Raw genomic sequence first — 26,023 nt, forward strand, 5'->3', positions numbered from 1 at the left:
AGTTATCACGCAAAAACATCGTTAAATTGCATTCGATAGCGGTAAAAATGGATATTTTCGTTGAAATATGCTGCCTGAAATTTTTCGCGATTACAATACTTCCTTTTTACTTCGTACAAGGAAGTAAAAACAGTTTTCCACAGACGATTCAGCGCTGCTTATCTAATGCGCATGTGTTACTCGTAAACATTCTCTTCTGTCCGAGACAGACTGGCGACAATATTTGCTGCTAATAGGAAACACATATTTCTTCGAATTTCATTAGAGATGTATTTCTCATTCAGTTAATTCAGTTCTCCCTTCGCGGCAAGGCAAAAATACATAAAAACGCAAAATATGTTCATTAAAAATTGAAATACATAGAAAGCATAAAACATCAAATTTTAGTTAAAAGAATTAAAAAAAAAACATTTTTCAAGTAAAATTAAAGTTTTTAAGCAAAAACAAGCAATTCGGCGAGTAGGCGAAAAGGCAGATTTTTCGGTGCACAAAACTAAAAGTTTCTGCTAAGTTTCAAATGCAAAAAAATATGGTTCACTTAAACACATTTTAAATTGTTGATAATTCTACAACTATCGCATACAGATTAACTAAAGACATAAGAATCTTAACCGGAAGATAAGGACAACATAATTCAATCATATTTAAAGCGAAAAATGTACAATTTACCAACATATAAGGATAAAAAAAAACTGAGCTCACTGAGCCAAGTAACAGAGTAAGTATATATATATATATGTTACGGTGAAAGACCGAAATCGAGAATGTCGACTTTCACCGGTGAATGTCAACATTCACATAGTCTCTTGGTGTATGTCCGAAATATTTTCCAAATACTCTTATTTCTGACTTACACCGGTCAATGTCGACATTCACCATGTACTAATGGTGAATATTGAACATATAACAATATTATATACTTTCTTCTCCGTAATTCAGTTGTGAATAAACGCACTTGAGACTTGAAATAAGAACTTAAGAGCATGAGAACCTAAAACAATACATTCAAAATGAGAAAGGAAAATAATAGAAGTTAAAAACTTACTTAATTATACAGTACGTTCTAAATGAGAAAATAAAATAACAGTAATAAAAACCTTACTAAACTATGTGATTCAAATCTTATTTATTGCAACAACTTAAACTGTTATGGCACTTTATGACCTCTCTTTTCGACTTACACCAGAGCATATCTGTGATTGTCGACATACACCGGTGAGGGTCCGAAGAATGTAGTGCAATATTCGATCTTTCACCAACGTATTTGGTGAATGTTAACATTCTCTAGTGAAAGTCGACATTCTCCAATTTCGGTCTTTCACGGTAACATATGTATATAATATACATAATTTTGGTGTGGCCGATTACAACCAAAAAGGAGGTGCACAGCTACGTATTACAGCAGTCCTATATACAAAATTTCAACGTTCTGAGGCTATTTGTTTTTGAGTTATGTAAGATACATACATACGTACGTACAGACGCCACGAAAAAATCTCTTTTGAATCCATTTTAAATCAGTTTTATAATTCGTTTGGGGAAAAAGAGTACTTTAATCTGTCTTTACGTACAGATGTCAAGCAAAAACATCATTAAATTGCATTCGATAGCGATCAGAATGGATACTTTTATGAAATATGGTACCCGGAATGTTTTGCGATTACAATACGTCTTTTACTTCGTACAAGGAAATAATAATGAAGAATCTGTATGAATGTATGTATGTTTCGCCCATTTTGAAAAAACAACGGTACCTAGAAACGTCAAATTTTGAGTACCATAGTTCTTCATACGAATGTGGGCATAGATTTGGAATTTGGAATTAGTTTTATTACCTATTTCATATTTAGCCCACCAGCGGCGGAAGGTAAGGTCGCTGAACACTGATAGTCCGGTCCGAGGTTCGAATCCCGCGAACGAGCCGGTTGCATGGCCGCTTTCGTGGCTTTCCCCATGTGTAACGTGTATACGAGCCAGTTTCTCTTAAAAAAACCCTCCATGAAGGCATTCTTTCCCTTAGGTAGATCATCCTCCAGATTTGCTGTAATCAAATAAAATAAAAATAAACGAAACTATTTCATATTTTGTAACAGTTTAAGGAATTTTGATTAACAAACTCAAGGATTTCAAAGCGAGCAATGGCAACACTGTACGGGGGGAAAAATCTATCTCCAGCGCACATGACTATGTATGGGAAATTCTAAAGATATACTCTTTTTAAATATTTTTTGATATTGCTGTTGAACTGAATTTTATCGTTGAAGGTCGAAGAACATGATGTTTAATAAATAAAGGTAACACGCAAAAGGTTAAAAAAATCCCCTTTGGGTGTAATATAAAACCTGAACGCTTTTAGATTTTTTCTCTTTGTTTGTTTAATTTTAATTAATTTGTTTTTCTTAGTTTTATACTATTAATTTATCTTCATCGTTTTGAATGGCCTTTCACATGGCTCCACCACTTCTAATTTTAAAAATTAAGCTCTGTTGCTATATCCACCGCCAGGAGGTTTAGTTAGAGATGCCTAATGAGAAGGATGCCTTTGTGGAGGACTTTCTAAGGAAAAATGGCTCATATTCACGTTACACATAGAAAAACAACGAAACTTGTCATGCAACCCGGCCTTTCGGAATGATTTGGAACCGAATCAACTTATTTAACCAACCTTATCCGCTCGACCACAAGTGGAGTTCAAAGTTTCGAAGTTTCTTAAAAGAAATGTTTTTTGAAAATAAGTACATTCATTTACCTTCAGCAATTTATGTTAACCTATCTAGCCAAGTAATTTCAACAAGACAAATCTTCTTATTAATGAGAAGTAGCTCATACCAGAAGATAGGCGTAAAACAAAATAATACTCAAATAAATTTATGTTCAGTTTATAAACAAGCTATTAACAGCCTAAATTTATGCTTCTAACTATTATGTGAAAAGAAATCATAACATTTTCCGAAAAAAATGTAAGAGCTATTATGAAAATGTCTAAAGCTTTTAGAATAAATTCCAGGACAGATAATATTTAGATGTATTAATTCGACTTTAGGCTTCAGTGACGTTCAATTTTGAAAGCTAAACGACGTTACAGTGTTAGTGCAAAGGAATTACAAAATACGTATATGACGTGAATACGAAATTAAAGAAGCGAACTTCGACCTTCAAAACGGCTGTGTTGTACAAGGTTTTCGACAACACTTAGTAATTTAAACCATCTTTATTGAGCGAGTTAATTTATTTCCTGTTCAGCTGTTCACTGTCCTAGAAAGAGTTACAAAGATATTTGTGAATAATAAAATGTAATAAAATTTAAGATTTCTGTAAGGCAGAGTTATCGAAGGCACGATAAAAATTTCGCTTCTAATTTCGCATATGTGGTATTGTACCGAATATAAACTAATCCATTTTTATTGCAATGACTTGCAGGAACTATACCTTCCTTATAAAGCGTTGTCTAAGAAATTATAAATATTTTTTACTAAATTTTATTTCCTATATTAAAAAACATTTATTTTATGATAGTTTTTCATAGGGCTTAATTTCTAAAAGGAAAAGTGCTACAGAGAGCTATTAGGTTGTATTCACGAACACAGCTTAAAAATTTTAATGAAATACATAAAATAATTTTAAAAATTTTTAAATAAAGTTTTACATTACATAACCTATTAAAAATATCGAGAGTGAATTTGTTTTCTAATACGCTCATGATATACGTCAGCGAAATAAATCTTCACGAACCGTTAAGTTTGGGAAAAAAGAATTTTCAGTATAATGTTAGCGAGTTTGGCCAACACCGACGTCGCGATATGAGGTTTGACGAGAAGCAGCAGAAAGCTTTTCCCACAATCTTCAAACTAATACTTTAGAGATTAATTTATAATTTCCGTATATTTACTACGCTCTCGCTTTCTAAATTCGAATTCTGTCTTGAATTCAAATCCTAAATTTAAATTAAAATTTCCGAAAATATATGGAAATTATGAAAGACATTATGAACAGCTAAAAATCTATATGCATATGTGTAATTCTCCACCCCCAAATACCCAGACATCTGCTTCTCAAGCAGTGTGTGAGTTATTATATATAAAATAAAACGTAAAAACGTAAAACGTATAAACGTAAAATAAAGCGAAAATTTTACAGCGACGAATACACAAAATACGTGATTGCTGATGCTGGTAATCACAATGAAACTGAAACATCTATGAAATTATCTGAAACATTTATTGCAAATGAAAAAAGTGATTTTGATGAATTAAAAGGCAATCATAATGTTGAGGTTTTTATTCTTTTAAATATTATACTCTCACTTTGTCACGTATAATGCAGGAGCATTTTTAGTGAATATTTGTGTATATAATGTCATGTAACAATCTGAAAACTTTCAACGTGATTTTTGATTAGTTGTTTTTTCATGATTTCTGTTCACGGCAACCATGATAATTCTAAACGTTTATTATATAATCGCTTGAAATTTTGCACACACATTTTATACATTATTATGCATAATGTAGACTAGAAGTTAAAAAATTAATCCCATAGAATTTAAGTTACATAATTTTTTCTTCAATAGCGTGTGTCTTTTTAAAAAAAATTTAGTGTTTATTGACATATTTGACCATATTTTGCTACTTAATCAATATTTTAAAATTATTCTAGTTCAATGCATGTTTCTAAGTAATATGTATTAAATAAAGCCGAAAATAGAATTTTAATCACAATGTTTTCTTGTCAGTGATGGTTGATATTTTTATTAATTTTGATATAAAATTTTCAGTTTTTTTCATACATTTCTCAAAATAATGACGTTTTTATCGCCTTTGCAGTGATTACATTTACGTTTGAGTACAATTCATTAAAAATTACTTAAATTCAAAAATAGAACAAACATTTTGAAAAACGCCCTTCGAACGAGGTCGGTTACCTTAAATAATAATAAATTAAATTTAATTAATGATAACTATATATATATATAATTCAAATAATATTAAGTAATAATAAATATACTACGAAAATTAATGAGATAAATAAAGAGTAAATGAGAAAATTGCTGATATTCAGAGATGAAGCTACAAAAACTAGGATGAAAGAATAGTAAGTACTTTGAACAGCATTTCATTTTTCTTATGATGTATATTCTTTATCCATATATATATTTCGGGGACAACAGATAAAAGAAACTTATTGCGAAATCATAAAAATCAAACATTAAAATTTTTAAATTCAGTAAATGCAAAGCGGCTTGAACTGCAAGTATGTTAAAAAGTCTATTCTAAATCTGGATTTCTAACTCAAGATGTTTTAAGGAATTCTCAGAATTAATAAAACTATCACTTCAACTGATAAACAAAATCAATTTAAACTCGCACTACGAAGGATTTGTACACGTAAACTGAAAAAAATAAAATTTATTTTGGATACAAGCATAAGGCATACAACATATTCTAAATTTCAGGTTTTATTTTACTGTCACACTTTTATAAATAACTCTGTACTTCTGTGTTGAATATGTTTATAATTTCAATGAATTCAGATAAACTGGTCTATTTAACATGAAATTAATGCTATGTGTCTTTCAACAAGACTTCTATTCGAAATTTCGATAAAAATTTGCATTAAGATTATGCATTATATTTATATATTTATACAAATATTTGAGAGTGTATATCACTTAAAATTCACAATTTCATTTCCTGAAGCCTGTTAATAACTCTTATCGATTTATATGTTTTTTTTATTAAATTAGGTGTTTGTTTCATTTAGGAAAAGCTAATCTTTAAAAGAAGAACTGGATATATTTGCTAACGACTGAAGACAGAAAAATAAACTATAATCAAACGATTGAAAATTGTTATTGAATTTGACCCATCTGATAAATCCCAGGTGTTGTTACAATATATTCAAACAGTTACTTTCATTTGAATAGGAATTATTCTGTTTAAAAGTGCAAAATCAGAGATCTTAGTTTGTGTGTGTTACGTTGTTTTCTCCGCGACATTTAATTGAAAGTTAAAAACTTTAGTTGATTTAAAAATTAAAACATAAAATTAAGCAGTTTTATGCCAGATACAAAAATTATTCCACCGATACGTCAAGCTCAGCTATCACATTAATTTAAACTGAACTTTTATGCAATCAGAACCTGTAATTCTGTTTTTGAAAGTCTTTTCATTTTTGCAAAATTAAAAGCAGCAGCAAAATGAAACTTATAAACTATTCTTCTCAAAACTTTAGTTCCAATTCCTAGTCTAGTTGTTATTTTAAAGTTATTTATCTGTAATTTTTTTAAAAATTCTGATTATGTTCTATGCTGAATATTATAGAGAAAGAAACGGGTCGATGAAGAAAACCGTTCTTTTAAAAGGAATCGATGCAAGAAAACTTTTGGGAATCCCTGATTTAGACAATGAAAAAGATAGTTTAGAATTTATTTTTTGTATAGTGTTTTCGATATGATCTCTGAAAGAGTTAACATCTAGACACGAATATTAAATATTATGTACAAATAAAATAATTAAGAGTTTCAAACACCATTAACATTAACATACTTTGCGAGAAATAATCTTTCAGATTTTATTTCAGATTCAGAAGCATTAAAATTCTGGTTCAAGATATGCTGAAAAGCGGATAATTTTTTACATTAGGTCAAAAGGTCAACTAAAATATCAAAAGAAATTGAAACACTAAAAGAAGAAAACGTAAGTCTTAAACAGTTAAGTTACGCGATTAAGACAGGCCTAAAACTTTAAAAATTGAGAAAATTAAATCCGAGCAAGAGAATATAAAATCATATATTTGAAACGATGGATTTAAAACAACAACATCCAAATGTTAAGTAAGAAAAAAGGAAAAAAAGACGTGAGGAGAGACAAATAATAATATTCTTTCATCCTCAGTTGAAACCGTATGAAAACTTTTGCGCACTTGTTTAATGAGAAAAGTGTTTGAATGAAGAAAAACGTGCATTGCTAGGTCTTAATTTTCAAGACTTACCTGTGCATATTTTCACTTGAGTTTTGTAAACGGGGATTACAACAAACACTTTCTGTAAAAGAAATGACAATAATTTCAGAAAAAATATAGTAGAAATTTCGAGGGTATATGAACAAAAATTTTAAAAACTAGAATTTTCTTGAATCGCATAATTTCGCAATAGCTGTGATAGGTGGAAACACTCGCAACAGTATTAAAATACACTCTATAACAAAACAAATATAAGACGCACCAAGGAGTTGTTCGATGAAGACAAAAATTGGTGGATAGAAAGAATATGTACAGAATAGAAAATGTTTAAAATTTCAGAACAATTGAATGATTTATTTCAGAGTTACATAGTTACAAAGTAACGAGCTCAAAACATTTCTAGTCTGAATGCAAGCTACCAAACGGCGTGGCATAGACTGATAACGCTCCTGGATGGTCTCCTGCGGTATTTTATTGCCAAATTTGCTCCAATTGTCGGGCTAGGTCATCAACATTTCCTGGTAGATGCAGTCGTCTTCCCATCATATCCCAGACATGGTCGATGGGAGAGAAATCTGGCTGGGCAAGGAAGTGTTTGACAAGCTGTAAGACAGTTCATAGCAACGCGTGTCGCATGTGACCTGGCGTTATCTTGCTGAAAAATAAGGCCAGGGCACTGCAAATGGAACGATAGCAAAACAGTTTTCAGAATGTTGTCAACACACTGCTGTGCCGCAAGTATGCCTTTAATGACGACTAAAGGGGCCCGGCTATCAAGGGAAACGGCAACCAGACAATAATTCCTGGTTGAGGGCCTGTGAGCCGTGCAATAGTGAAAGGGAGATCGGCACGCTGCTCTGGGCGTCTCCAGACACTTCTTCGATGATCGTCAAGACACAGTTAGAAGCAGGATTCGTCGCTAAAGACTTTACGTCCCCAGTCACCATCATTCCAACTTAATCGAGCCAAGCACCGCTGTACTATGCCTCGGCAGCAATGTGCTGGCGTGAGTGGCAGGTGGTGGAACGGTCGTTACGAGCGTAGATTTTGCTCTATCAGCCATCTGTGAATGGTCATTGTGGACACTCGTGTGCCGGTTGGTTGGTTGGTAACGGAGGACGGGGACGCCTGATGTCTAACAGAGGTAAACAGGCATGTGTTCCGCGCCCTCCACTAACCAGGAACAACTCCCTGGGGACTCAAGAGGCCACCTCGGGAGCTTTTTAGGATGTTAACAAGAGCATTTACATGGCCATACAAGGGCAGATTGCATTCGTTTTACCGTTTCGACATTTGTTGTTGCAATTTGCTATGGTAATTTTGCACATTCACAATAAAATTCTAATAAAAATACAAATTAAATATACAGATACAAAAGTACAGTTACAAAATAATAGGATCAAAATACGGGCTCATAGGGAAAAAAAATAAAAATAAAATAAAATAAAATAAAATAAATAAAAATAAATTAAGTATTATGCATATACAGAAGAGGAAATGTTAAATAAATTTGATTGTACATTATTTGAAAGGTGTCTGTAATAGGGACTTATGTAAATTTTAGGAGTAGACTTATGTGTCTGAGAATGTGGAACTGCATGCTGACTTAGTTAGTGTATCATGTCTTGAGAGTTTTGGTTAATGAGGAGAGCACAAATCTTGGCCCATTCTCTTGAGCTTGTTAACAACTTTGCAAATTGTATTTACTGCCGGTTTGTGCTTTATAAGGAAGCGGTCATAAGCTTCACTATTGTTGATAGGAAGAGGGAGGTGATTTCCTGCTGTCAGATGGCATTCAAAAACATAGTGGTCTGGGGAGCCTTCCGCTCCGCAGGCGCATATGTCCGTGGTTGTTATGCCATGTCTATTGAAGTAGGTCGGGAATGGGCCGTGTCCCGTAATATAAGCCGTAAGAGGAGCTATTGCAATGTTGCGTTCAGTGCTGACTTTCGGGAGGTAGCTGTATGTACGTCTTCCAGTTGTGCAGTGCGTCCAGTCTTCCTGCCAAAGATTTAGGCCTTGACCCCGTAATAGCCCTTTGAGGTAGGAAGGAGGGGCTGGGATTGTGATTTTTTCAGCTTCTGGATCAGTGGCTGCTTGCTTGGCCAGGCTATCAGCTGCTTCATTCCCCTAATTTTCTGCATGTGCCTTGATCCATGTTAAGGAGAGATGTTTCTGCGGGTTGCGCTGTAAAAGTTGTTGTAATTTGATGATCAAGGGCGAGGTGTGGTTGTGATTATCTAGTGCTAGAAGCGTTGACATACTGTCAGTGAAAATTTTCGCCCGTTCTATATTATTATTGAAAATGTAATCTACCGCGGTTATAATTGCTTGCACCTCCACCTGGAACACACTGTTGTTTAAGTCAAGGCGTCCTTTCCATACATGGATGATTCTGCCTTTGTCATAGTGTGCAAAAGCGCTGCCTACTCCATCTTCCTGCTTAGAGCCGTCGGTGTATATTTGCGTATCCCTTGAAAGTCGCGTCATTGACAGTGGCTGTATCCGTGAGATGTTAATTCTTATTCCTGTGCCTTTACGTGCAGGATGAGTGTGAAGAGTGTTACCTGGGCTTTGAAATTGCAGAGGGCTGTATGTTATGTTGCCAAATGTTGCATCTTTGCGGAGGTATATGAGGGTGGTGTACACTGCCTCTTGTTCTGCCCGTATGTGGAGTGGAATGAGCCCTGCAAGGACTGTCGCTGAGCTGGTGGCTGTGGTGCGGTACACTTTACAGAGATTCAGGGCGAATGGTCGTTGAAGAGACGTAAGATGTTTGATCTTTCGTCCTCCCATCGGTTGGGCCCATACAGCAGCAGCATACAAGACTATTTTTTCAGCTACCACATGGTAGAGGATCTTCTGAATATGATGATTCTGACCCCAGTTTTTACCTTGGAAGGCGCGGGCCTTTCTGGCTATAGCTGATGTTTTGTTTTTTAGTTCTTGGATGTGAGGGATCCAGGTTAGTTTTTTATCCCAGATTACACCTAGGTATTTTAGCGTTTGGACAACCTTTATGTTGGCTCCTTGTAGTTTGATGCAGGGGCGGCGCGTTGGATTCGTGCCTGCTTTGGGTATTATTATTGCTGATGACTTTGCGGTAGAGATTGTAAGCTTTAAGTTGCTGCAGATATTGGCGAGGAGGGAGCAGACTTCGGTGCCGTTTTTCTCAAGCTCCGCAAGAGTGCGACCTTTGACAAGAAGAGTTGCGTCGTCTGCGTAGGCGATGACACTTGTATGTCGTGGCCAGTTTGCATCCAGTACAGAGTTGAATGTTAAATTCCAGAGAATCGGTCCAGCACAAGAGCCTTGGGGACATCCTCTTTCTTGCACTTTGAAGGTAGTGTCGTTGTTGATGGCTATGAGAAGACTACGATTCTCTAGATAACTACTAAAAACGCTGAAGAGGTTGGATGGACACTGTGCGTCTCGGAGGGCCTGTCTTATCGCTGGCCACCAGAGTGTGTCAAACGCACTCTGGAGGTCAATGGATATGAAAGCTGTATGGAAACCTGTGGTGCTATTGCGTTGAATTGTTTCACGAATTTTGCAGAGGGCATGCGTAGTGGACAGACCAGTGCGAAAGCCATACTGCCTGGGGCTGAGATGATTGTTGCTATGGAGATGATATTTTAGTCTGTTAACAATTAATTTCTCGTAAATTTTGCCCAGGGTTGGCAAAAGGCATATCGGGCGAAAAGAGCGCGGGTCTTGCAGGCTTTTATTCTTTTTCAGGAATAGGACATCTTGTCCTTTCTTGAATGCCTGCGGGAATATTTGGTTGTCAAACAGTTGGTTAAAGAATTTGTAGAAGAAGGAGGGACGTGCTTTGTAGGCAACTTTGATGATGCTATAGTCCAAGCCGTCTGGACCGGGGGCCTTTTTCAGGGGTAGGTTTTGGAAAATTTGCTTGACTTCCTTGTCACTAAATGGTATAGCGATGAATCAGCCGTTGTAACAACTGATCTGATAATCGCTCTGTCTTCCCGATCTGTTGTGGCCCTGAGTCGGCCGCTACCATCATAAAGCTGAAATCTGCCACTGTCCACCCATTCTTGCCAGCATCTTCTAAACGCCGCATCGCTTCGACTCATTTGACAAGCGATTCTCCGATTTACTCAACCTGCTTATTTCAATCCAGTGATAAGACCTCTTTCAAACTCTGATAGTTGCTCGTAATGAGCTCGAATCCTACGGCGAGGCATTTTTTCAGTCATTGAAATGTATTCTAAATTGCAATGCAACAGAAATTTTTAACAACAGTTCAAGAACAGCTCTTTATATACATCTGCTGGATGCGCAGTTCCGATGCGCTGGAGATCGCACTATTTACTCAGTCGACACCAAATTTTAATCATTTTCATATTTGGTCAAAACATTTATGCATATGGAATTTCAAAGCAATCGGACGATTCCTTCTTAATGTGAAGATATTTGTTGTTATAAACTGCATATAGATGTTTGAACTAATTTCTACGAGTAATATTCCAGGTGGTTTCAGACTTATTGAAATTTGATATACTTGATGACTTATATCCTAATCAAATCTACTGCCTAGCTGAAAGCTAAATATCTGACCTGCCGTTCTCTCATTTTTTTAATCAACGCATGTGATGTTTAATTAATTAATTTTGTAAGCCCATGTTGTATATTTATGGTACATCGGGTATTTATATGCATTTAAATTAAAACAAATATCAGTGCTTTTGTGACTGAATAACGGATATACGGTTTTGACATACTATTTTTATATTGTTGGCACTATTTTCAATTTTTATTTATTTAGTACATTTTGCATGCTAGTTTTATGTTTATTGATAGTTTATTTTCTTAAGTTTCGAATTTTTGCGCCTGAATATGTTTTTCAGCGCTTATTTCAGGTATAACATCGTAATTATCTTGACTCTGAGCTATCTGACGTTGAAATGGACTATTTCAAATATAACGAGTTACTTGCCATATTAGCTCAGCACTCATGAAGCAAAGCAACGATTTCGATCTCGGTTTCATAAACGTAGCCATTAATTCTCTGCTAATTATTGTCTATTGGAATATTTTTCTTACTATCTAGATTCTATGAAGGTTAGTTTGATCAATGTCGCATTGATAAATTCTTTAATTTTAATAGCTTTAAAAGCAATTAATTTTTGAAAGCAATGCTTTTCTTCTTAAGGAATAAAATGAGTGGTCATTTAACAGCAATGTCAAAACGGAAGAGGGCAGTTTTTGAGAATATTTTTAAATTGCTTTCGTCATTTCCAAGCGAACGATTTGTGACGCAAGTAGACGTCAATCCTCAGGTTTAACAACCAACAACGGAGTTTCATCTAACAGAAGTATTAACTGAATAATGACGGATATTTCTCGGAGGTCAAAGATGGTGTGATTCCGCCTGGGAATATACATTTATTGAACTTCCCGTTTAAGGAAAACCTCCTTGTATAAAAGAAATTTTCGCTTCCAAGTAAGTCACTTTTGAAGTTGACTAGATCTAAAAATGTGCACTGCAGTCTGTGTTTGGGCTTTTTTGCTTCTGTCTTGCGTAACAGTCAACGCTGGCTTGATAGCAGGTGAGTATGAAAATTTTTACACTGTGATTAGCGAATTTTTACACTATGACTATGATTAGTGACTATCAGTCTGAAGACACATAATTTTCGCTTGTTTTCATGTAATTAATTATCTCCTAACTATCTCAAAAATGATTATTTTACCAAAGCAAATACGATAAATGTGATATGTTTGTCATGGCAAATAATTATATAAATAATATTTCGGTCTGTGTTCTGTACAGGAAAAAAAATATTTATCTCAAATTTCAAACAATGTTTTACTATTATCTACAAGCACATCGGTTTCTTTTAGTTTAGGCGATACCAAATGAGAATTTTCTTTTAGAGAATACATAGAATACATAGTATACATATGTAGAATATATAGTCTTTTGAGAATATATATAATAGTATATATCTGAAAGGGTTATGAGTAATAGCCATATAATCAAACTTTGATAAAATGATTTGTTAGAATCTATAATGAGTATATATTGGTATCTCGATACCCAAAAAACCTGAAAAGCATTTCGAAACTGGCAGGCTGAAATTTCTGGCAGGTTGCACTATGCTGCCAAATATTCCAGGCTATATTATATACTATTATTGCTTAAGAGAAATAATTTATTTCACATAATTATTGCTCACTGAAAATTCATCCTCTCATTTATAAAAAAATCAGGGAAGGTGTGATTAATAATTGTTACTAATAAAAGTTAATAATGGCAGAAAATGCATTGCTGATGTCTATAGTCGTCAGCAATAATTTTAAAACTGTTTTTTATTATCCTCAGAGAAGACCGTAGCCCTTTCATGCATGTAAAAGTTTTGCTAATGTTGAATTTTCTTGCTGTGTTATTTTAACACTGATATTTGTATATTAGAAAAAGGTCACTATTTTATTATTAATTTTTTGAATGTTCAAGATCTATTTACGATATTCATTTTTTCTTTAATTAGTCATTTTTTGATTATGGAAACAGCATAAAAGTTTCTACATTTTCCGACACTTGGTTGCTGTTTTAAGAATATATCAATATTTTTAGTCCTTAAAATCAATGAAAACCATTTTTTAGAAGTAGCTGATGTACGGCATCATTTTGAATATCATTAATAAATTTCGTAATAATCTTCATCGTTTACAACGCGGATTATATCTTGATTTGTTGCCCATCTGTCGCACTTCACATCTGGAGACTTTTTATTTCAAGCATGTGCTAAATGCTTATGATCCTTAGTTGCTGGATATTTTCCATTTAAGAAACGTGAATTTTTTAAATGTGGAGAAAGTGTGAATTTTTTCATCGCAATTATCTTTGCTAAAGAGCATTTCATCCGTTAAATGAACGCATAACACATCAAATGAATAATAATTGAGACAAGAACTATTATCGAAAACTGCATAAAGCTGAACTAAGACGTATGGACAGCAGAAACAGCATTTCTGAACGAAAAAGTCACACATGCCTTTGTACAATATCTTTTCTCATTTCCAGCTAATGTGGATGATTTCTGCACCTCGAAACTTCAAGTAGCTTGATAATAAAAGAATCAGATTTCAAGTCTGGAGATCCGTTTGACAATTTCCTACATTTTAACAAAAAGTTGAAAGCAAGAATGAAGTCTCCACTCTACAGAATGGTCATAAAATCCCCTTCAGTACTAAACAAATCAGAAATACGCTTTCATAAAAGGCCTAACAGAACTTAGGTAACTTAAAAAGAAGAGCATATTCAAAATTTCAAAGTAAACACTATCTGTGGGATGTGATTGTAATTAAAAATGCATATAATAAGATTTCTTATCTTTCAGTAGTTTTATGCATATTTGTCCCAATTGCATTATCACGTATTGCAAAGTCACTGAAATGCAATTTAAAAAACAATTGAGCACTTTTTTCGTATTTTTTGATTGATTTTTGGATCATTTTGTCTATATATAAATTAAAAATCGTAGGAAATCTTAAAAAAAAAAAAAAAAAAAAAAAAAAAAAAAAAAAAAAAATATTGTATATTTCGTCACCTTTAATGTCTCAGCTCTTTTTGATCTTCATTCTCCATTTCTTCTTCCTGTAATGCATTGATTGTTTGATTATTTACATTTGATTAATTACTTACATTTAATTTTATAACATGGTTTATTAGTATTTTATTTTATAAGGAAATTTTACTACATGTCCCTAAAGCTTAAAATTCTTAATTTTTGTCTTTTAAAAACCAAAGCCTTTTTCAATGAGGTATTTCACATTTAGTGTTCAACGGATTGCAAATATTTTCAACACTCATTTTACAGATTTCGACGAATATAAATCAGAAAGGGAGCTCAGAAAATACCTCTTTGATGAATATGATAAACTTGTCAGACCTGTTATGATACCTTCCAGAAAGGTCAACGTTTCTGCGGGACTTGCGCTATTGTTTCTACGAGAACTGGTAAAGTTTATTTCGCTATTAATTAAGAACTTTGCATGTTTAGTAAGTTAATAGTACTATGACCTGAACAGTTAGTAATACTATGAACTGAATGCATACAAATTTGACGAAGACGCATAATTTAGATTTGGGAAATGTGCTCCAAAGTACTGATATAAAATCTTTATGTAATTGCTTGTAAATAATTACTTATTTTGCCATATATATTACTTTATTTCAATGTAGTAATTTGTATATGCGATTGTATAAATTCTTATATAGCTGTAAAATATAAAAATACGTTTGGTTCTTTAACAATTAAAATTAATAACGCACGCGAATAAAAGTCATAAAGCTTATAACAGTTCATAAGTATGGTAATATGGTCTTCACACATATGCAAGAAAAATACTATGAGGAGCATCACTTACCATGTTTGCTATGTGTACCCCAGATTTTTGACTTAAATTAGGCTGTGGCCTATTCTTGAGATAGTAATTCTAAAGCAACTTACTGGTATTAATTGTCTTTACACAACTTAGGACTGTAAAAACTGTAATCAAAATTTTCATGTGAAATTAACAGCTGTTGTTTTTATTCTTCATTTGAAATTTTATTGCCAGTATCAGCACCACTCGAGCCACCCATGTTTCTTCGAGTATTTGTTTAATGCGAGACATAATGCCTTGTCTTCTGTTCCTCAGATGATGGGAGGTATACACGTGTTCTTTTAAGTCGTTCTTCATGTTGAAAATAAACGTGACTGAAACTTCTGTTTGTTCTAGTACTAATTTTCATAAAGGCTCAAAAGCAATCAACACGGATCGCCCATGTAATAATGCACCTGTATGCCGAAACCACATTCACCTCTATCAATCCTTCGAATATTGTTCTGTCATCCACACTTGAATCTGAGTTCGTATAGGCGGAAATATTTTTTCAGTAAAGTTTTGCATTTAAAAAAGACGTTAGCTGCAGTTTGTTTCTATCTTCAGGGTATTAAGATAAAACTTTGATATTTTACATTTTGCTGTTTGAATCAGAATTTTTTTAAATCTGTCTCATTGCTTGTAGTATCACTTGCAATATCAAAGAAGATAAGAGTTTTATCTACTTTGCTAGTTGTTTCCAAGTCGTTCCTTTCCTATGTTGAGGGCAATATTTCTCAAAAACGAGTAGTTTCAGTTGCACTTGTTATGAAGTTGCTATGCCATTGAATTTTTTCGCCGAATCACGATTTCATGTCTTTCCACGAAACATTTTGATCAGCCGTAACTACCTTTAAATTCACTTTTGAGAATTTACATATTTTAGGTAATGCTTTGGGCTCCGGTTTTCTCATGTGCAGCGAGTATACGAGCCACTTTTCCTTAGACAGGTCTTCACGAAGGCATCCCTCCTCTTAAGCATATAACCCTCGAGTACTTTGTCGTAATTAAGTAAATCAAACCAAACTAGTCCTTCTGGCTCTGAACCATATCATTTCAACGGACGCAGAAAATCCATTTACCCGATGTAGCGAAGCGGTATCTTAACTTTAAATTAATAAACTTAAGAATACATCACTTTCGAACACAACACAGCGCAAAAGTAAAGCGACAGAGTTACAATTAGCGGTTTTAAGAATGCAAGAACAAAATGCGAGCTACGCATACAATCTGCGCATTGCGAAATGATATCTCACAGACAGGCAGAGAGCTCTGGTGTCCGAAACATTCCGCCCGGCGTTGAAACATCATTTCAAACTAAATAACTTTTACAAAATGAAATTATCATAACAATATTAAATTATGCAAAAATGTATCATTAAAATATTCACAAGAAAACATATTATGAAATTATGAAATGAAACTAAATTGTTCTCAAAACAGATGCACACAAGCCTTGATACAATTCAGGAACTTAATTATAGCTAAAGTAAAGTACAATGTTATAATGCTTTATGGAAAAAAAAAAAAACTTAATCATTGATAGGCAAAACACTAAGTTTGTGAATTGGCCTTTTGAAAACTCCGTTAGCAGTTTTGATCTTCACGATACGCAAAATATTATCTGAGCTAGGAAAAACTTCCAGCAGTCTTCCTAATTTCCATCGTAGCGGGGGTAAATTGTCTTCCTTTATGATAACTAAATCATTAACCTTTAAATTAGGTTGCACTTTCAACCATTTTGAACGTCGTTGCAAATTAGAAATGTATTCATTGGACCATCTTTTCCGAAAGCTTTGAAACATTTTCTCAACAAGCTTCTAGCGTTGCAATATAGGAATTTTTTGATCGTGTAAACTTTCTTCTGGTAAGGCAGTTAGCGGGGTACCAATTAAAAAATGGCCTGGCGTAAGTGTAGAAAATTCTGATGGATCTTCAGGCAGTGGACACAACGGTCGCGAATTTAAACAAGCTTCAATTTGAGCTAGCAATGTCATAAATTCTTCTTGCGTTAGACGTTGTTCACCTATGGTTCGCTTGAGATGTAACTTTGTAGATTTGACTGCAGCTTCCCATAATCCTCCAAAATGTGGCGCTGCGGGAGGATTAAATATCCACTTAATACATTCAGTAGAGCAATATTTATTAACCAATTCATTTTCATTCAAGGAGTTTATTACTCTTTTCAATTCCTTATCTGCAGCAATAAAATTTGTGCCACAATCGCTATGCACTTCTATTGGTTTTCCTCTTCGAGATACAAAGCGCTTCAAAGCGACAATAAATGATTCTGATGTAAGATTACCTACTAATTCAATATGTATAGCTTTTGTAGTAAAACACACGAATACACAAATGTAGCATTTCATTGGTTTTACTCCTCGACCTTGCCTGGGTTTCACTTGAAATGGCCCGGCGTAGTCAATTCCAACTTTGGAGAAAACCTTTGACGGAACGACTCTAGACGATGGTAAATCAGACATTATCTGGGTAGATGTTTTAGCTCGTACACGATGACATTTCACACATTTCCAAATCTGTTGTCTTACAACTGACCTAGCGTAGATTATCCAATATTCTCTTCTAATTACTGATAGCAATAGCAGGGGGCCTGCATGAAGATGGGATACATGAAAATGATTCACTATAATATGTGTTATGTGATGTTTCTTGGGCAACAAAATAGGATATTTTCTGTCCTGCGCGATGTTGGATTGTCTTAATCTTTTTCCAACGCGTATAAGTCCATTCTTATCGATAAACGGGTTCAAAGAAAGGATCTTACTATTTGAGTTTAACGGTTGATTCTTTTTCAGAAGATTATATTCATTAGAAAACTCATCCATTTGAACTACTCTAACAATTGCATTTCTAGCGTATTGCAATTCTTCGGTTTTAAGGTAACCCTTAATCCTTGTTGCGGTAGATTTAGCTGAATTATTCGCAAACCGAAAACACCATGCGATGATTCTTTTAAGTTTCAAGAATGATGAAACTTCATTAAGGACTGGAATTTGCGAAGCGACTGTTCCAATTGAACAAGAAATATTTTTACGTTGTTCCCTTAAAGACTCTTCTGAAAATGTTAAGTTGATAGAGAACGGAATATTATTTGAATTAAGCCAATGAGGACCTGTCCACCACAAGTCATGAGTAGAAATATCTGAAAGCAAAAGACCTCTTGATGCGCAATCAGCTGGATTCTCCTTTCCTTTTATGTGATTCCAATGCGATGAAGGTAAGACTGATTGAATTTCTGAAACGCGGTTAGCTACGAAGGTTTGCCAGCGTGTTGGTTCTGATTGTATCCAGGACAAAACTATCATTGAATCACTCCATGCGTAAATATCGTCAACATGAATTTGCAATGAATTCTGCACAGTTTGAACCAAATGCACTAATAGAACTGCAGAGCAGAGTTCTAAACGAGGAATAGAGATTACTTTCAGGGGAGCTACGCGAGTTTTTGATGTTAGTAGCTGCACCGAAATTGAAGAATGATTTGAAGACTTTAAATAAATCACTGCTGCGTAAGCTTTCTCTGATGCGTCACAGAAACAATGAAGTTCTACATTTGTAGATTTGGGCAATAATACTCTCCTAGGAATATGAATGCATTCAAGATTTGCGATATCTTCTCAATAGATTTTTCCATCTTTGATTGATTTCATCTGGTAAGAGATCATCCCACGAGATTTGTAGTTTCCATATATTTTGAAGCAATATTTTTGCTGCAACTATGAAAGGTGTTAACCAACCAAGTGCATCAAACATTTTCGAAATGAAAGACAAATCATTCTTTTAGTAGAATGCTCTTGTTCTCAAGATTTTCAAAGTGACAAGTAAACTCGTCTTGTGTTGGATACCACTCCAAACCCAATAATTTTATTGATTTAGTATCAAAAATTGTGCATGAAGAATTAGCATTCTGAGCACTCAAAGCAGTTTCCAAAATCGAGCGATCATTTGTACACCATTTATGTAATTGAAAACACCTTTTTTGTGAAAGTTCACTCAGTTGTGAAATTAACTCTACTGCGTCTTCTACTGTGTCTGAACCAAATAGGACATCATCAATATAGCAATTGTGTAATATTATTTCAGCTGCCTTTGGGAATTTAGCTCCTTCGTCAATTGTTAGTTGTTTGAGTACGCGAATAGCCAGGTATGAAGCTGAAGTAGTGCCGTACGTAACTGTGCACAACCTGTAAGTTTTAATCGGCTTCGATGGATCATCTCTCCAAAATATTTTTTGGAAATCGCGGTCTTCATCATGAATTTGAACTTGTCGATACATTTTCAATAAGCCGCTAGTAATGGCTATGGGATAGCATCTAAACCTCAAAATAATAGTAAATAAGTCGTCTTGCACCTTGGGACCAGTCATTAGCGTGTCATTAAGCGATATCCCTGATGTAGGTTTGGCACTAGCATTGAAAACGATGCGTAGTTTTGTGGTAAGACTGGATTCTTTTAGCACGTGATGATGAGGTATATAATAATGAAAATTTACTTTATCTAAATTATCATCGGATAATTCTTCCATGTGTCCAAGTGATAAATATTCGGACATGAAGTCTTTATACTGTTTATATACTTCAGGAGTTTTTATTAATTTTTGTTCTAGACTAAGAAAGTTGCGAAAGGCTGATGGTCTGGAATTACCCAACTCATTTTTTTTAGGCTTGAATGGCAATTTTACTGAGTAACGACCATTTTCACTAGGCACGTGATTTTCCACGAAATGATTTTCACACAATCTTTTCTCTTTAGTTAAAGGTTTCGATGTGGGAATTTGTTCCAAATCCCAAAATGATTTAACTAATTCCTCCGTGTTTAACGTAGTAACTGAAACCTGCTTACGGTTTGGGAATTCAAAATGTGTAGTTCCAGCAATTACCCATCCTAACTTAGAACAACATGCAAATGGAAGATTTTTGCCCCTTTTAATTACCTCGCCATTGATTAAAGTAAGGAATACATTAACTCCAAGTAAAATATCAATTTATCCCTATTCATGAAATGTAGGATCTGCTAAAGTTAAATTTTCGAATCTTTCATATAAATTCAAAGGTAATGTTACACTTGGAATGTTTCCTGTAATTTTGTCTATTATGTAAGCGGACGTTGAAATTCTGTAATTAGTATTAAAATGAGGTGTAAACAACAACTCAACTTCTCCAGTAGTAGTTATATTGAAAGTACCTAAGCATGACACTAATATCTTCGAATCCTTTATGCTCAATCCTAAATTGATAGCTGTTTTACGACGAATGAATGATTTTTCACTACCTGAATATAGTAAACATCTACAATTTATGAATTCATTTTTTGAGTTTTGAACCTTAATTAAAGCAGTACACAAAAGTACATGACTACGTTTACCATTAGCATGAGCTCCAAAATATTTATTTTCATAGTTGTTTGCCCAAACAGTTGGAGAAACCTCACTCAAGTTGTTTTCTGGTTTAATTTGCGATTTCGGAACAAATACTTGTGCTTCCGGTGAAGGGAAGCTAGATGCATTTTTTGGTATGAAATTATTTTCTAAATGCAAAATGCTATGATGATGCTTAAAACAATGCTTGCAGGTATTTACACTCTTACACATTTTAACTTTATGGACATTAGACAAACAATTAAAACAAAGTTTATTAGTCTTAACAAATTCTATTCGTTTTTGCACTGGTAAATTTAAAAAATTAGAACACCTGTATAAAAAATGATCTTCTTTTCAAAATAAGCAGGTAGAATTAGTAATCAGAGAAGTAACCCTATTATACACTGGTTTATCTGATTTATGCGTTTTACTAATTAAAGGTTTACTGTTCTGTAATGTTCTAGCGTAATTCTTCAAAAATTCTATCAAGTCATTCAACTTTGGTATTTCGTCTGTTTTTAATTGACGCTCCCACCACAACTTTGTCGAAACGTCAAGTTTTTGCAAAATAATATACAACAACAAAGTATCACTAAAATGATCTATTCTTTGATCTAATATTTCCAATGAGCGAGTTATTTCGTTTACGTTATCTACTAAACTTAATATCGATGATGCAGATTCCGTTTGTATTTGTGAAACGTTAAGAATTCTTTTAATAAAAGCAAATATCTGTTCTCTCTTATTAGAAAATCTCTCTTCTAGTAAATTCCAAGCAATACTGAAATTTTGATCAGCTATGGGAATTGACTGAATAATACGATAAGCATCATTTTTCAAAGAACTCTTTAAATATTGTAATTTTTGAGCTCCAGAAAGATTTGGATTGTTGCGAACACTAGCGTTAAATAAATATTTAAATGTTATCCATTCAGTTATCATTCTCGCTAAATGTGGGTAAAGATAATTTCGGTAACTTTAAACTTTCAGAGACTGATTCAGGTACGACAGGTTTGTCGCCATTTGCATTTACGACCTTGTAAATTTTTAACTTACGAATAATTTTTAAGTGAACATCCTCAATTTTCTCTAAAATCATCTCTTCTTCCTCAATGAAAGTGTCTATTTTGTCATCATCACAATTTGTATAAATTTCTCTAAATAGAGATTTAAAATCTTCCTTAAAGATTTTACATTTTTCTAAGATTAATTCAGCTTCAGCATTATCTAAGTTATCATAATCTATTCTCTCGATGAATTTAGTTAACTGTGTTTTCAAAATTTTCTTTCGCTTTTTTTCTATATCTGATATTTTGAAAATATTCTAAATTCTCGATTTTACTAATACTTTAATCACAAAAATAGTAGCAATAATGAAATCTCAAATGCAATTAAAATGCGTTAACTATTTCACTCACCTCGAACACTGTATCCATTGCGTAACTCTTGAGAATTCTAAACCGAAATTGCATTATCAACACCAATACGAATACGTAGAATACTTATTCACAAGCGCGGGTTTTTCTCGAAGCTCCGGCGTAGGACGACCAAATAATGTAGCGAAGCGGTATCTTAACTTTAAATTAATAAACCTAAGAATACATCACTGCGAGTGGACTGTAAAATTAACCTTTATTCGGCAGTTTTAACTTTCGAACACAACACAGCGCAAAAGCAAAGCAACAGAGTTACAATTAGCGGTTTTAAGAATGCAAGAACAAAATGCGAGCTACGCATACAATCTGCGCATTGCGAAATAATATCTCACAGACAGGCAGAGAGCTCTGGTGTCCGAAACACCCGAGTTTCAAGGATATAGCGGAAAGAATTTGCCTGCATGTTGATATATTTTGCAGGATTTTCCGAAACAGTTGTGATTTCGTGGTGTTTTCTCAAAAGTGTCCTTTATTTGGAATCATTTTAGTGCATTTTTTAAAATTTACATGAAACTTCTTTCGTATTGCTCACTTTTAATTTTCTTTCTTTAATTATTCATCACCTTGCAGTTATCGACTCATGTTTAAAACGATCTAAACAGGCATTCAACAGCAAGCATTAACTGTCACTTTATTTTGTCTGGAATATTCGATGCTGGTTATATTTCTCCTGCCTGATTCTCCTGTCTCTACTTTCAACCCTCTGCTAAAGCTTAAAATTTTAAATTTCATTTTAGTACATGTTATGAAACTTGAAGCTCTTGGTCATGCCTTCGACCGCAGGTTACATGATTAAAGTTGCATTAGTAAATGAGAAAACAGTCATAAAATATTTTTGATTTTCGAGTTTTTATGTCTTCAGTATAGTAGTCAGTCAGAAGTAGAATCTTTCGTTTGTCAGGCCAACAGGCTTCCTCTTACTTCAACAGCTCTTTTTCAAGCTGTTTCGATGTCATCTATGACTGCGATTAGTTTTACAAGAAAAAGGAAAAAGTTTCATATTTTTTAAACATGCTTTTAACTCACATTTTTAAATTTTTCCATCCACCAAAAGCCTACAACTTTTAATGCTATTCATATAGCCCACACAAGAACTATGATTTGCACTTTTGGACAGTTTTCCGCGGTGGATCTTTAGGGTTTAAATTTCAACATCATTTTTCTTCAGGAAAAGACTGCTGAAAAGACTTTCTTTTTCCTTTTTTTTCTTTGAAAATGTCTCTTCTTTTGCAGTGGTGAGAGACACTAACATTTTTCTTCTATTTTTCGGCCGCAAATTTTTAAACACTCTTATTCTATCGCAGTTTTCGGGGAAAAATACTGTTATCCTTCTTGGGCGTAACCAACCAATCATTTTAGCGTTAAAAGGCAGTCTTTTCAGAGGTTTCAGCAAATTCATTGTGTTTTGCCTGAGGCATTGTCCAACTATCGGCATACTACGGCTTCTGTAAACAGTAAATTATTTCAGAAATACTTCTTCAGCATTCTCATGCCTTTCTCAACTTTTTTCTCATGCCCAAAGTTTTTCTGTGAGTAGAAATTATCGACTCACGATTTTTTCACGCTGTACCAAGTATAGATGTGGATAAATTCTGGATCTGGAAAACTTTCGACAAATGTTCATCTTACCTTTAATGCAGAACACTTTATAGTAAGCCATACGGGAGAATTTTTTACAAAGAAAATTACCACTAATATAGAATAAAAAAGTTGAAAGAAAAACTGAAGATTCGCCCATTTCGAAGAGTTGAAACGGGAATGTAATTTTTCACTAATCTATTCCATATAATGTATAATGAGAACGCACTGATTTTCTCCGATACGTATACCTGCAAAGCAAAGGTGCAACAACCCTAATAATGCATATCCGATTAATTTTGCAAAAGACTTAATGAATGAAAACCTCTCTCATTCAGAAGAAAGCAACTGCAGATGTTTAAAGTGTTTTCACACCTCCAGTGATCAATACTTTATGCAATATTTGTCCTAGGAATAAGCTAATGTATACCCATATGTTTCAAGAATTGGGTGGAGTGTCTGCCTCGCTTAGCCTTTGTTTATAACACAGAAAAAAGTAGAGCTAAAGATAAAACGTAAAGTAACGTAAGGGTGGTTATCCCTTTCTTAATAACTTAAACACCGAAAACTTTAAAGGTTTGTAATTTTTAGTGAAAACTTTTAAAAATTCTGGTAAAAAAATTATGAAAAATGCAAAAATGTTTCAGTCGAAAGTATTAATAAAGTTCTTTATACTCGACTTTTATATGTTTTTTAAGGTTTTTTATAGCCGCTTAAAATTTTATTAAATGTATAGGAAATTGAACAAGATAAAAATGTTCATTCGTTATAAATCATAGACGTCTAAAGTGCGGTCCAAAATTCTTTAAAATGCGGCCCAAGCGCAAATTATGAAAGTATTTAAATTTACACATTTTTATTAAAAAAGTAAATGTTTGAATTTGATTCATATATAATCGATTCGTTGACATTTATTTTAAAATAAAAAGTTAAATAAAAACATCTTAGTATATCATAATGTATTAAAGCCCTCCGCGTACGGCTCCCGCGATTCTCATGGGGTGTGAAATTCGTCTCGTAATACGGGTCGCGTAAAAATAGGGTGCGTATGTTTATTTCTCTTATTTTCAATCTTAGACTTAATCACAGACAATTTCAAGATTTTCTTAAGGTAATGAGCACTGAATTTGCAGATGTTATTTATTATACAGAAATGAGATGGCCCAGTAAGGTGAAAATGCTCAAAAGATTCTACGATTTAAGAACTGAAATAAAAATATTTATGAAAACAAAAGCGAAACCTGCACTGTAAAAAAAAAGTTCGCTCTTTACAGGCAAAAGTTTTGTAAAGTTACAGAAATCAAAAAGTTACACAAAAATTTCCTGTAATGGTAACAGGTTGAAAGCAAACTGTGGCTGGTACAGCTAATTTGCCTGTAACGTTACAGATAATGTTTCAGTAGCCGCGCGGAAGAATCACGTGACTGACTGGAAATTAGCCAATCAGAAGAAAAGTGTTTGAAAGCTAGTTGCAGAAAAAAACATGGCTGAATGCATGTTGGTTGTATAGCGCAGGTAAGTAAGAAAATGTTTACAATTATGTTTGAAATATTTTTTGTTCATTTTATGCAGATTATTCTCATGCACTTTGCACTGTTATATGTAGTGAGTAAGTATTTAAACGTTTAAGCTTTGCGATTAATTAATATCAGTGTTCGTAATGTCTAATGAGTTGAAAGAGTGCAGAATATTTATTCCAAATGCAGATCTAATAGTAGTATTTTGTCATTGTGCATCCGATAAATTACGCCTTAAATTGTCCGTATTATTATTTATAACTAATTATTCCAAAATTTAATCACTGTTGTGGTATTTAATTGAAACGGTAATGTGGTTGTTGAAAACAAAATTAATCATGTTAGCGTTCGTTTGCAATCGTCTGAACAAAGAACGTTTGACATCTTTTTCCCGGCAGGCCTTGCGAGAAAAGTTTATGTAAACATTTAGAATTCTGAATGCAATGTATATATTTTTTGCTTACTAGGTTTAGTTTATTCTTTTTCTAGGATTACCTAATTAATTATACTTGGTTTATAATTCAGTCTAATATGTTTATGTACGAGTGTGTTCTGAAGTAAAATTACAAAAACTTGAACAACGCGGTCGAGAATCTCGTTTATTCTTTAGTGTTATAATATTATTTTTTTCAATGGCATTAATTTCTTACGAAAATGTTATAATTCCAAAATGAAGTAATTATATTGATTAAAAATATGTCGCATCATACTTTTCGTAATGTTTTGTTTTACTAACTAGATGCAACTTAATTATTCCATAT

At 33.6% G+C, this 26,023-nt stretch overlaps 1 protein-coding gene across 1 annotated transcript in view; it reads left to right on the forward strand.

The window, feature by feature from the left end:
• Positions 1 to 12,372: 12,372 nt before the first annotated feature.
• The window catches only part of LOC118190684 (acetylcholine receptor subunit alpha-like 2), a 57,057-nt gene continuing 43,406 nt past the window's right edge, over positions 12,373 to 26,023 (forward strand). Inside the window, exons 1-2 of the mRNA XM_085818654.1 lie at positions 12,373 to 12,530; positions 14,805 to 14,944. Coding sequence (XP_085674780.1) covers positions 12,458 to 12,530; positions 14,805 to 14,944 — 213 coding nt within the window. The 5' untranslated portion in view covers positions 12,373 to 12,457. The remainder of the gene's footprint in view (positions 12,531 to 14,804; positions 14,945 to 26,023) is intronic.

Source organism: Stegodyphus dumicola, chromosome 6 (genome assembly GCF_044657685.1).
Source record: "Stegodyphus dumicola isolate Sdum_Otavi_A_Nest chromosome 6, ASM4465768v1".
Classification (NCBI taxonomy): domain Eukaryota; kingdom Metazoa; phylum Arthropoda; class Arachnida; order Araneae; family Eresidae; genus Stegodyphus; species Stegodyphus dumicola.